Source organism: Haliotis asinina, chromosome 6, assembly GCF_037392515.1.
Source record: "Haliotis asinina isolate JCU_RB_2024 chromosome 6, JCU_Hal_asi_v2, whole genome shotgun sequence".
NCBI lineage: Eukaryota > Metazoa > Mollusca > Gastropoda > Lepetellida > Haliotidae > Haliotis > Haliotis asinina.
In genome coordinates, this window is record NC_090285.1 from 20,079,259 (window position 1) to 20,092,850 (window position 13,592).

General features: G+C 39.8%; 2 protein-coding genes across 2 annotated transcripts in view; both read right to left on the minus strand.

Moving 5' to 3' along the window:
• Positions 1 to 4,283: 4,283 nt before the first annotated feature.
• The window catches only part of LOC137286130 (uncharacterized), a 29,541-nt gene continuing 20,232 nt past the window's right edge, over positions 4,284 to 13,592 (minus strand). Inside the window, exon 12 of the mRNA XM_067817793.1 lies at positions 4,284 to 4,399. Within this exon, the coding sequence (XP_067673894.1) occupies positions 4,284 to 4,399 (116 nt within the window). The remainder of the gene's footprint in view (positions 4,400 to 13,592) is intronic.
• LOC137286623 (uncharacterized) lies at positions 5,406 to 13,413 on the minus strand. The gene is made up of 11 exons (XM_067818572.1): positions 11,885 to 13,413; positions 11,411 to 11,570; positions 10,280 to 10,450; positions 9,119 to 9,210; positions 8,725 to 8,951; positions 8,237 to 8,490; positions 7,308 to 7,530; positions 6,895 to 6,984; positions 6,497 to 6,708; positions 6,132 to 6,332; positions 5,406 to 5,567 (listed from the first exon to the last, which is right to left on the minus strand). Exons 1-11 carry the CDS (start codon positions 12,193 to 12,195, stop codon positions 5,406 to 5,408), a joined length of 2,103 nt encoding a protein of 700 aa, XP_067674673.1. The 5' UTR covers positions 12,196 to 13,413.

Sequence of the window (13,592 nt, forward strand, 5' to 3'; positions counted from 1 at the left end):
ATTAATTCCTGAAACTTTAGATGTTTAGCTGTGTTAAGACAACGGATGATTTTACTTTTGTTGAGTTTCTTTGGGAGAAGTGATGCTCTTCGAAGGAGGTGAAAGGAAATAATCATAGTTTGAGGACGCTGGTTTCCTTTGAAGTTAAAGGTAGGTGTACTTGTGTAATGTGTGAGATGTGCAAGACATATACAGTCTTAAGTCCCATACATTGACTGTGTACTTCTGTAAGATGTGAGATCTGCACAAACTTGGGACACATACATTGACTGTGTACTTCTGTAAGATGTGAGATCTACACAAACTTGGGACACACATTGACTGTGTACTTCTGTAAGATGTGAGATCTGCACAAACTTGGGACACACACATTGACTGTGTACTTCTGTAAGATGTGAGATCTACACAAACTTGGGACACACATTGACTGTGTACTTCTGTAAGATGTGAGATCTGCACAAACTTGGGACACACACATTGACTGTGTACTTCTGTAAGATGCGAGATCTACACAAACTTGGGACACATACATTGACTGTGTACTTCTGTAAGATGTGAGATCTACACAAACTTGTGACACATACATTGACTGTGTACTTCTGTAAGATGTGAGATCTACACAAACTTGGGACACATACATTGACTGTGTACTTCTGTAAGATGTGAGATCTACACAAACTTGGGACACATACATTGACCGTGTCCTTCTCCAAGGTGTCCGATTGCAAGATACACGCATATTTTGTCGTATACATAGATTATGTACTTCTGTAAGTTGTCTGATATACAGACCCGGGAAAGTCCCGGGGTAGAATAGGCCTTCAGCAACCCATGCTTATCGCAAGAGGCGACTAACGGGATCGGGTGGTCACATGTCATCATTTCCCAATTGCGCAAATCGATGATCATGTTGTTGATCACTGTATTGTCTGGTCCAGACTCGATTATTTACAGACCGCCGCCATATAGGTGGAATATTGCTGAGTGTGGCGTAAAACTAAACTCACTCACCCACTCATTGTCTGATATACAAGTCACATAAAACCTTTGAAACATATGTATTTCTGTTCTATGTAAGATGAAGAAAATACACAGACTGGGGAATTATAACTTTACTCTGTACTTCTGTAAGGTGTAACATGTGCACGACAGACAGATTTGTGTGAATATGAATGTGAATGTGAATGATTTTAAACAGTGTGCTATGTTAATGAGAGACGCTGTACCTTGGAGAACATGTTCACATAATAAATCCGAGATTACAGTCTTCCAAAGACATCCATGGGGGTTTTCGGCAGTTCATTTCGACACATTTTGGCAGCAATCGTAATGTACTGACAATTCCTGTGTTAGAATTCCGTTAATTCCGTTAATCCTGGAGGTTAGAGCGCAAACGCAAACCTAAATGTGTTAGTAAACGTTTATCTTTCAACATAAAAACAGAAGCTGTCTAAACCGGTACTCATCGGGAGTGAAGAAATAATCCAGTTTAGACAACGTGTCGGATTGTAGAGCTGTACTGAAGTGAACTGAAGAGGTAATCCAGCATATATGAATTACCGGTTCCAAGGCACATGAATATAATTTCTGTCTTGGCGACTGCGTTTTGGATGGACAGAATTAATGTTTACAGAAAGTGTCATCACAGCCGAATGCGTAGTTGACAGATTGCGTCAGTTTACCCAGTCCTTTCAGGGGAGTTTGTATAAAGGTGTGGATCGTACCAGGTGCATAGCCCCTTAACAACAGACGCTGTCGGAATCGTAGAAGAGACACAGCTTGCAGCAGAGAATTCGAAAGATCACTGCGTTGCGAGTTATAGCAATGGCTAATGGTATGCGTCTGTAATGTGACATAACTACAAGGCTAATACAGAGTTACAGTGTACGATTTAATTGGTGAATAACATCATAAACAGTTGGACGGTATCGGGTTGTATACTGGGGGGATTTGATGATTCCCTGACAATGTTGATGACGGGACTGAAACAGCTTACTCCTATCACAGTCGCCACTGTCAGAAAGCTTACCATGAGATCACAATATGACCTTCCGGGCTATTGCATTGTATGAACAGTCATGCAGAATTAGTTTTCAGAACCCAATCGTTCTGAGGATTAATTGCTAATGCTATTTAGTTGTAAACCTTCTGCTTTGATATGTTTGACGCTGTCTCTGGTCAGATATATTGACTCAGTAATAATATGAAAGACGATATATAAGACGATATATTAAGACGGCTGTGTTCGTGCTCAGTGTTAATACCATAGAATTTCCACTTGAAATTGATTTGCATGGGGATAAATGATACATTACCCATACCTAAACGAAGCAGCAAGACCCAGAGTTTCAGGAAATGATTTGCCACGTCACCTCTCAGACATTCTGTGTTCCATGAATATGGCTTGATACCCAGTCGGGGTATAGGAGGAGTACCATCATGAACTGCTCCACCCCTCGCCATCTGATATTGGACCTCCTCTAAGGTGAGACGACTGAACAGATCATCCACACGTTTCAGGGCAGACAGTCTGCCAATCCAAGTGTTAGGACAACATAGACAATACCAGGAAGGACGGTCCACGCACCTGCCATGGTGTCACTGGTGATTGAGTACAAGCAGACGATCACACGGCCTCTACCTTCAGCCATACGCATTATCATAGATCGTCCGACATTTGAGGGATTCCCGACCTTCATTATTTGTTATTTTGTATGTCATGACCCAGACAAGTGGTCATACTGTGTGTTTATAAGAGACAGAAAGATCTGCTGTCTGACAGCTTTATACCGATGTCAGCAGGTTCAGAACTATATTCTGTTCTGTCAATATTCAACCCAACATTGCCGTATTTCAAATAAATTCACTTATCCAAGGACACAGCTTTCACGGACTTCAATGCAGGCGTCACGGACACCCGATAAAGTTGAATATCCTATCGCTTCCAAGACTTTTTCATATAGCGACGAGATTGTAAATCTGTACGTGACTGCATGCACTAGAGTTGTCACACCTTAGCAAGGATATCGGGGTTAAACACTGTATACTGAATCCGGCTGATCGTGATGCATGTCAATACCCTAGTGATACAGGCCTGAGTAACAACAAGCAACCTCTGTGTACTTGTTTTCGTATAATGCGGACAGGGGATATGCGTACCCTCCTGAGACTCTACTATGGGTGGTAATAAAAACCGGTAGAGATTATTCCCGCGTGTGGTCCCTTATAGTGCCCGCGTATGCAGAAGTACCTGTAGTTAACACTGAAGCTGATGAACTTTCCAGGATTAAACATCTGCTGGAAATGACTTATGATTAAGACTCCTTTTGTATTACCAACAAAGAGGACGCATTCAAGATGCATCTGACATATATTCAATCAGTAATCAATATTACTGTGCATTGCCGTCTTGCCGTCGTATTCCCATGGTATTTTAGCCATTCTGTAGAATGTCCATAACTCAATACTTCAAATTCCCCAGCCACTTGCAGGAGGTCGTCAAGAATGTGTGATATCAAATAGGTGGGTCAGAATGTCAGGCACTAGTTTACATATTTACAAACATATTATTGTACTGAACACACAACTGATATCTGGTTGATTTGATTTCAATGGATTTTATTAACAAATGACAAAATATAATTGGGGACATGTTTTTTCATTTTAAAATACCCGACTGTTTATATTTTATATCCATGAATTTTCAGTGTTACACATCCTTGGAAGGAAAAGAGACAAAGAGAGAAGACACAACTTATGTGATCACTCAAAACGTTTTGAGTGATGTGATAAGCAAAGTTTGTAAACCTTTGTAAACATATTCATGCGTTACAATAATTTCAGATCGTTACAACAATTTCGCTCGTGGGTCCTCCAGTAAATTGTTGTTCCACTGCATGATGTACGTCCATCTTCATGTATTTCTACACTCTTTGTATTTCTTTATCGCATATAAGTACTTTTTGGCGGTCAATCTAAAACTTTGATGGTCTTTCTGACAACATTCATCATTACATTTTAACAACATGTAATCTTCGAAGGCAGCATGAAAACATTATTATAAAAGCATATATTTTCTTTTGAAGCAAGTGGTTTTCTTTTTCTTCCCTTTCTTAAATAAATATGCTACACACAAAAAGTAAAGAACAATCCGATCATTTCATATCATTTCCGATCATTTCATAACTTTTAACCTCTCAGGTTAAGCTCTGGGTGTGTACTAAACAACTGTTTTGCACAGTAGCTTTACAAGGTACGCCACAGAGAAAGTTTTAAACTGTATTTTAATATCGGCCTAAATATTTCGACCCCGCTATCTTGTAAGTTTTGCTCATGATGTTGGAACTTATTTTCTTCTTCTGGGACGGCTGTTGACCTCCAGCGTGAAGTATCATCTCCCCTGGAAATCAGAAATGAGAAAATTACACATGCAGAGAGGTATTTTCGCCATTAAACCTGTGCATATAATGATAACCTTCAGCAGAAACAAAGTATTTATCTGATTTTCAGTGGACTGCTGCCGATTTAAAGTACACGAATAAAAGAACAAAAACAGTTACGTAGTGACATTTGAAAAACTGACACATTGTTCATGTCACCATGGTGATTAAGAAGACAGATGACATTTTGCAATAGATATAGTCCCCAGCCCAGTCCCACATTTAATGTAAACAATGACTAATTTCTGAGGAGAGAAAAGTTAATAATATTGATTACACCTATAATTAACTACGAAGGAAAGAATTTACAAACATTCTGAAGCTTAAATATATGTTACTATTGTTGCGAAGATGTAGCAGTTAATTCGCGTCTAAATTAAAATAATAAAATAATACGAATTTGTGAAAGCTGGAGCACTTCGAAACTGAAAGCAGGACCGAGTAACATAAGAACTGCGTATTATCTTCAGTACACTCACACATGACTGCATGTTCGTGTCAGGCTAGCGCTACCCATCAATGTTCAACTGCTATTGTTACGAGTGTGTATTTCCTGTATATTTTGTTATTAATTCAGTATTAATTATTATTGGGTCACAATGTTTAGTGTTTTGAATAGTAAATATTATGGGTCACATTTCGTTTTAATATCTGGTCAACACTTTTAGCATTCTGGCATTCCGGAATTTACCTGCTCCTAGTTTTCGATGTTTCACTTCCGAGATACTGTTTCGAGACCATTCTACAGTGTTGACGATGTTAGTTTGTGCCCGAACTTTCGGGAAGTGACTTAGTTTATATATAAATAGGCTGGTTGCCGTCTTGAGGGCGACACTCACACTGACATTCATTCATATCTGCTGGATTTACATCTCAGCCGCGCTTGGATATACACACTCGAAATCCTGTCTACATTATCTGCTGTCGCACCGCGCTTGGATATACACGCTCGAAATCCTGTCTACATTATCTGCTGTCGCACCGATCGCTTTGTTTACATTTTGCCATAGCTGTTCCCTCTGACATCAAGACTTTGGTGAGTTTGATATATTGTATTTTTGTGACACACTGATTTAGATTTTGTCTCTCTTGGGTGGCATTCATCCACTTGATGTAGACTTGTATAACCTGGATGAAATAACCATCATGACACAATTTAATTCGTGAAATCCTAAATCCAGAAACTCTACCCACCGTTTCTGACAAAGGGTTCACCAAAATTCAACATGCAGTTATCATGAATGTATGCTAAAGACAAAAAAAAATGAAAGTACTCTTTTCGAAAACATAAAATTTAAGTCACATTGCCCGTGACTTTCGCTCATAATGCACGTTCTAGAGATTGTGTATGCATGAATGAAGGTTCAAAAGTAATATGACACAAAATTCAGCTCGGTTTAACTTAACTACCTTTAACTCACAGCTTTATTAAGAATACCTTCATGTCGCAATATACAGTTAGAAATAAATACAAATGTATTAGGACACATGATTCAACTTGTTTTAACCTCAGCAGCAGGTATAGAAGCTTCTGAGACAAAAGGCCAAGTGTTTGGATACGGTTGCTACAGAAATAACTTGGGAATGTCCAAAATAGTCTTCAACATCTTGCACATAGTCTATGCAGATTACACCAACTGAAATTCTCACAAAACATCCATATAAATGGTTTGGTCGAGAAATAAAACCAACCTCATCTCCATCAACATTTCCCTTGTTGCTTACACCGACCACGCCGTGAAGATCTTGTCCCGCCTGAATCAATGTGGGATTGTCCAGGAGGAAATAATTAAACTGAGTGTAGGACAACCCATAACCGAAAGGGTACAGAGGATCTCCCTTGAAGTAGCGATACGTCTTCCCTTCCATTGAATAGTTCGTGATGTTAAAAACCTAGGGAAATCAATATACAAAAGTCGAACTAAAGTTCATGATATTCGAGTTGTTCATAACCTGCAAAGTCAACAACTTTACACGTGGTTGTGTTAAAATATTTCCTTAACATGCCACTCAATAAAATAAAAATTGTTAGTGGACAAAGCAGTAAACCCGCTCACCTGATCTTCAGATGCGGGCCACGTAACAGGCATTCTTGCCGCAGGATTCGAACCTGGTCCTTCGTTAATCATCACACGCCTCAGTGCCTCTCCTGTTGCCTGTGCTGGGTAGAAACATTCCAAGATCGCGGCTATGTCGGAGCTTTGATCCGCCCACGTCATATTCAGTGCACCGGCATTAAACAGTAGGAGAACTACATGTGTCTCATTTCCTGAGGACAGGGAACATAGATCATCAAAATGCACACGTCATGTTAAACACCATTTTAAAGAAATGAGTGCAGTTGGTGAAATACGATAATATGACAGGAGATTGAGACTGGTAAAACTGGAGGTTTGTCACAGCTTATCCTCAGCAGAACTTTGGTCGTCGCTGTGGTATATAACTCTATACTTACTGTTAGCAGCAACATCTTGTAGCAGTTGCAGTTGATATCCGGGGAGATTGATGTCATGGCGATCGTTGCCCTCGGACTCAATCGCCTGTCCTGAAGTAAGCATGACAATGAGTGGAGATGAGACAGGACTAGATGCGCACAAACCAGATGATCGTAAACATGTGGGTTGTTAAGAAATGATTTGAGTCATGTCAGTAACTTGGTATGCGCAGTTAATCGTTTGCCTGAGGGTCGATGGGGTAGTCTAGCGGTTAAAGCAGTCGCTAATCACGCCGAAGACCCAGGTTCGATTCCCCACATAGATACATTATGTGAAGCTCATTTCGGGTGTTTTCAAATAGTGCCTAATATGACTTAAAGCTAAATTTACTCACTTTGCCCAGAGTGCTGGATTTCCAAGAAATGCGACTTACCGTTTCCAAGGCATACAAATATAACTTCTGTCATGGCGACTGCCTTTTTGATGGACACCGCGTCGTAATGTTTACAGAAAGTGTCATCACAGCCGGATGCGTAGTTGACAGATTCCGCCAGTTTACCCAGTCCTTTCAGGGGGGTTTGTATAAAGGTACGGAACGTATCAGGTGCATAGCCCCCTAACAACATACGCGGGTTATTAGCCATGGGCCCAACAATCTGGAAAGGAATGAGTTACAGCCGGAATAGTAGAAGAGACATTAAATAACTGATATATATATAGCATGAACTTTTATGAAGGAATGACAAAACCTGAACTGTGACAAAACATGATCTGTTTCATGTAGGGAGGCATTACGAGAAGCCCAAACACTGATATTTAGAAAAAAATGGTTTGTAACATGTTCCGCTTGTACAGTCCATTTTGAATGGTTCGATACGTTGCCGCCATTTTTAATAAAACCAGTTTAAGTTTGTCTATTTTGGCTGTCAATTGTGTATTGTTGTTTTTCAAACTAGCCCTAGTGTGGTGAAGTGAGAAGCATTAGAGTAAATATTAATGAGGACAGCCTTTCAAGATTTGGCTGTCCTTCGTTTTGTCTCAAAAGATGTAACATGGCAACAGTCCAAAAGAGAATTAGCATTTTTGTCGACCATGAATACATTTTCAAAGTCAATTTCTATCAGCGTTTCAGCCAAACATGTATTGTAACAAATACATCTGAATTAATAGTACCTGCAACTTTAATGTTGTAGAAGACCCACAGTGACTCGTGGGTCTTTATATATGATTTGCTTTAATCAGAGGTGTTAAATGTTATTTATAACCATTCAGTGACTGATCAGAATCAGGCATTTCCCACCTCTGTGGAACTATTTCATGAACATATCAACCTAATGTAACGGGAAATTGTATTATACTCACAGCAATCCTGTTGAAAGTGTCTTTCTTTAGTGGTAATACTTTCCCTTCGTTCTTCAACAATACAAACGTCTTCACAGCTGTATCGATTGCAAGCAGTTGGTGAGCCTCGCTTTCAATCACAGAGAGGTCAAGCTTGGAATATGGGTTCATTTCAGGGGGATCAAACTCGCCTAACCTCTTTCGGGTATAAAATAAGGGTTTCACCATTTCTCTGACCTTCTCTTCTGTGAGCTTGCCTTGATTTATTGCTTCGACTGAAATAATTGAATATGTCATGCAACAATACAATAATAGACAATTATTTGAAACACCAAACGCTATTCAGAAAAAAACCGCACAGTTTATAGAATATTTTTTTTGACTTGATCACAACAAAGTACTCTTCAAGAACGTTAAGAAATCTGTAGTCCTTGGTATGTCCGTTTGATATTCTGTTTTAACATGAAGAGAGACATCACTGCTTAATGACTGAAGTGACGTGGTGTTACCCATTGAGAAGTATGTAAGGTTTTCGTCTTTTCCGGACAATTCTAAGTTGCATCCAGCCTTCACACAGTCGGCGACGATGTCTATGTAGCTATCAGAGTAGTTGTGGCCTGAATAAATATTTTCTATGGCGCCCTGGTCGCTGACGACGTAGCCCGTGAAACCCCATTCCTCTCGCAGAATGTCGTTAAGGAGCTGTTTACTGACACATGTGGGCACGCCATTCACGCTGTGTGATTAAAAATAACATCTAACCACAGTATGATGCGACACAGATGTGTAACAGTCGTCATACAAATCGTAAAATAATAATTCCAGAAAAAGGTTTAGATATTCATACAGTCTTGAACTACCTGTTGAAACTACACACGAAACTTGTGTTTTGGCTTGACTTACCTGTTATAGCTACACATCACACTGTATGTTCCAGCCTTGACACAGGCTCTGAATGCAGGGATGAAGGTTGTACGAAGATCACGCTCGCTTACCTGAATGGGAAATGGAAATAGACTGTATGTGAGCGGCTGCAGGGCTGGAAATCTGTTTTATACTTTATTTAATATATAGGCCACGGGCAGCAGATACACCCATTTGTCATTCAATAAAATATGTAATAAATGACTGATTGAATATTAAATGACACATTTCAAGACGTTTCAGGACGATACAGTCATATCTATGGTGTTATCAATGTAAACAAAAGTTTGTTTGTTTTCAATACCAATAAACAATGAAACTATGCTGGTCGTAAGAGGCGACTAACGGGATGGGAGGGTCAGACTCACTGACTTGGTTGGCACATGTCATCGGTTACCAGTTACGCAGGTCTATGCTCATGCTCTTGATCACTGTATCGTCTGGTCCAGACTCGATTATTTACATATTGAATACTGCTGAGTGTAACGTAAAAGTAAACTCACTCACTTCAATTGATATACCAGTACACCTTCCTTCCAGTTTCCGTAACTAATCCAAAGTTACTATATCCTAAACTGGCTAACATGGATGTAAAGTATGGTGAGGTAGAAAATTTAGGTTTCTACATGTATCAATGTTTATAGGTAAAGGAATCGGAGACACACTATACGTTTGCTATGAGTGCTAAGATAAGAGTGCAAATCATAAAATTCTTGCATAAGTATCTTACTAATACCAATGTCCTATGGAAGCCATACAAAACCAAATCCAAATTTAAATACAGTATCTTCTATATAGGTAGCTCAGGGTTTTTTTTCCATGAGAGACATCGAGAACAGGAAGCCACTCTAGACAATAATGGAAGTCTGCCACTTTCACCTAGAACTAAAATGCTACTAACGCTTCAGAGCCGCCTCTAAATCTTACCCTGGAGACCTTCAATAACACTACAGTAAGATGATCCCCACTCTTCGGAGTCATAAAACAGAATAGGTGAAATAGCTGGATCAAACGATGTAAACGTAAACGATGTCATATGGTCTAAAAAACTTGAAACGTGAATTTAATTCTAGAAAACCGAATGACTTTTACCCATACAGCCCAATGTATCTAGAGTGGAAACGTATACAACGGTTTCACCTTTGCATCGAACTTCAACCTTGAAATGGGTATATTCTCTGGTCCGTCGTAGGCTGCAAAGTGTTTACATCCGGCGTTTGCGCGTACATAACGGGTGTGATTGCCCTGTAGTCCTTTGATGAAGCTGGCTGCTAGAATACTTGTCAGGAATGGGTCTTCGCCGTATGTTTCCTACAGGGTTAATGAATGAATGAATGAATACGTTTTGTTCCCAAAGTATCAACTTCACAATTTCATCAATGCCATGACTTAATATACACACCCAAATCCTTGTTATGGACTCTTGCCGGTCAAGGTACTGTATAATATATACATGTGGCTCTGAATAAAAGCGTCACATTATGAATATGCTATCCCATCGACTGCAGACCACATATCAATGATACATATCTTTTGTAAAGCATGCTACTTTACCAAAACAAATAAATTATATAATTTTAATATAATGGCACTTTTTCGTTGAAGTAATCATGTGTATATGATGACTCTCTGTACAAACCCAAACGGTTGAAGTGATAACGACTATATATATCTATTTACGAGTGTGACCCGTGAAGGTCCCGGGGTAGAATAGGCCTTCAGCAACCCATGTTTGCCATAAAAGGCGACGATGCTTGTCGTAAGAGGCGACTAACGGGATCGGGTGGTCAAGCTCGCTGACTTGGTTGACACATGTCATCGGCTCCCAATTGCCCAATCGATGCCCATGCTGTTGATCACTGGATTGTCTGGTCCAGACTCGATTATTTACAGACCGCTGCCATATAGCTGAAATATTGCTGAGTGCGGCGTAAAACTAAACTCACTCACTCACTATTTCCGAGTGTAACGAAAATAACATCCGGATGTTCACACTTTCTGTTCACATCCAGGCAGCTAAATGAGTTGATCAATAAATCCACACTGTTTACTAGTATTTAAAATGATACAGATTGAAATCATATATCTGCCTGAATTTAATAGTTGTCAGAATATGGATATGGCGTCACATCCAAATTCTATTAAATACGATCAATTATACCGTTTCGAATATTAAAGTATCAGTGTCGTAATCCATAGGAATATTTGTCATACTTGACTGGAAAACATTTTCTTGGGAAACGATAACACTCTTCCACGTCTACGACTCACCTGATTTCGACCCCACCTGGGGTCCCTGACAATGTTGATGACGGGACTGAAACAGCTTACACCCATGTGTCTTGCTTGGAGGCCATGCTGGCTGTAGTTGTTGTACTTTGCTCTGACTTCTACCGCAGTCGCCTCCGCTATTTCGAACACCACCAAAGGACTACAACAGTGAAGACACGCTTTGTTAAGGATGAATTCTAAAAACTGCACTGCATCATTCGATTCCAAAACTATTTGTTATAGGAGGGTTTTGGGTGTCTGTGTGAGTGAGCAAGTGTAACCTTCATTTCTTTGTCATGCAGTTGTCAGAAACCTTACTCTCTTGAGCACGATATGACCTAACTCTTCGACTATTACATTGTTGTAGTATTAATGTAGAAGTTTTTCTTAAACCCAAAATTGTATTGTAGGTGGATTGATAGACTTAAAGAATGAAATTGATTTGCATTGAGTTAAACAATACATTGCCCGTACCTAAATGAAGCAGCAAGACCCAGAGCTTCGGGAAATGATGTAGCGTTTCCTGCCGCCACGTCACCTCTGAGACATTCTGTGTTCCATGAGTATGGTTTGATACCCAGTCGTGGAATAGGAGGAGTACCGTTATTAACTGCTCCACCCCTCGCCATCTGATACTGGATCTCGTCTAGGGAGAGACGACTGACCAAATCATTCACTCGGTCACTCCAGGATAGTGAGGTGTTTCTGAAGGGAAAGTCTGCCAGCCCCAGTGTTAGGGCAACACATAGAATCAAAGGGAAGACAGTGCAGGCAACTACCGCCATGATGTCAGTGGTAAATGAATGCCGGTAGACGGGAACACGGTTTCTATCTGCAACCTTACCCAATCAGTCACGTTATCATACAATGTTCTACATTTCAAAGATTCCGACCTTGATTGTATGTAATTATGTATGTCATGGACAAGACAAGTGGTCAGGTTGTGTACTTTTAAAAACATGATAAATCTGCAGTTCCACTGAGTTTTAAAGATTCATACCGATTTCAGCCGTTAAAGAACTATCTTGGAAAGAGACTGTCAGATTCGGTCTATGTTCAACCAAGCAGAGGCGAATTTCAAACAAAATCATTTGTTCAAGGACGCAGTAAGCACAGATTTGAGTGCATGTAGGACAGAGGCCCGATAAACTGAAAACTTCCATCGCTTTCAACATTATTTCACTTCTGTACATGGCTGTATGTACATGAACTACAGTTCTTGCCCAATGAGGTACGATATCACAGCTTAACAAGGAGATCCCTTTTCACACTGAACCCGACCAATAGACCAGTCTTTTAGCCCGTGGTGATGGGTACAGGGAAGGTAACAACAAGGATGATCTTTGTACGTCTTTTGGTATAATGCTGACGGGGGAAATACTGACCCTCCGGCCTCCATGTCGAGACTCTACAGTGACTGGTAATAAAACAATGGTGTATATTATGTGGTTCATGGACCTACTGTAAAGTGACCAAATATGTTACAAGGTGATTTTAAGGCCACGTAATCATTTCATTTACCATGACTCCTGGTACGTAAGCCCCAAAACATTCAAGTTACCTTAAACCTACCAGTTTACCATTATCTCCATCACAAGGGATAAATATTTCAATGTCAAAACTGTTAAGGATCTTTTTACCACGGTTCGTTCTCATTTAATCATTGGTTTTAAAGAAATTAATCTCACGGATGAATTTTGAATAATAATTTATTATGTTCTGTAGATAGATGTATTTTCATTATTGGTAGTGTAAATTAGGAACTTGAATTGTTAGTGGCTGTACCCTCAAAGGGAGTTGAAGTAAACGTACCGGGATTTTAAAACGTAGTATTCTTGTTGTTTTAATGTTGGCAAACAGTTCCTACAATCGCCAGCAGCTGAAGGAATGGTGTAAGTCCAACTAGGGTCCATGCAGGTAGCAGAGGTGCTGTAAGTCCCCATGGACCGTGGTATGGTGGTCTAACTTCTGTTGTTAGCGATCTGTTGCCTGTTATTTATATTGTATTGTCTAAACAGTGATATTAGTTTTAACTTTCCAAGCTAGTTTAAATGCTAATTGTGATATTCTAGTAGTTTTACTGCCCTCCGTTGACAGATTTTTGTAACATGCATGCATTCCATGTAAAACTTAAATGTAACGATATGGCCATGAATCCTGTTTCGTTTTTGATGCCGTTTCC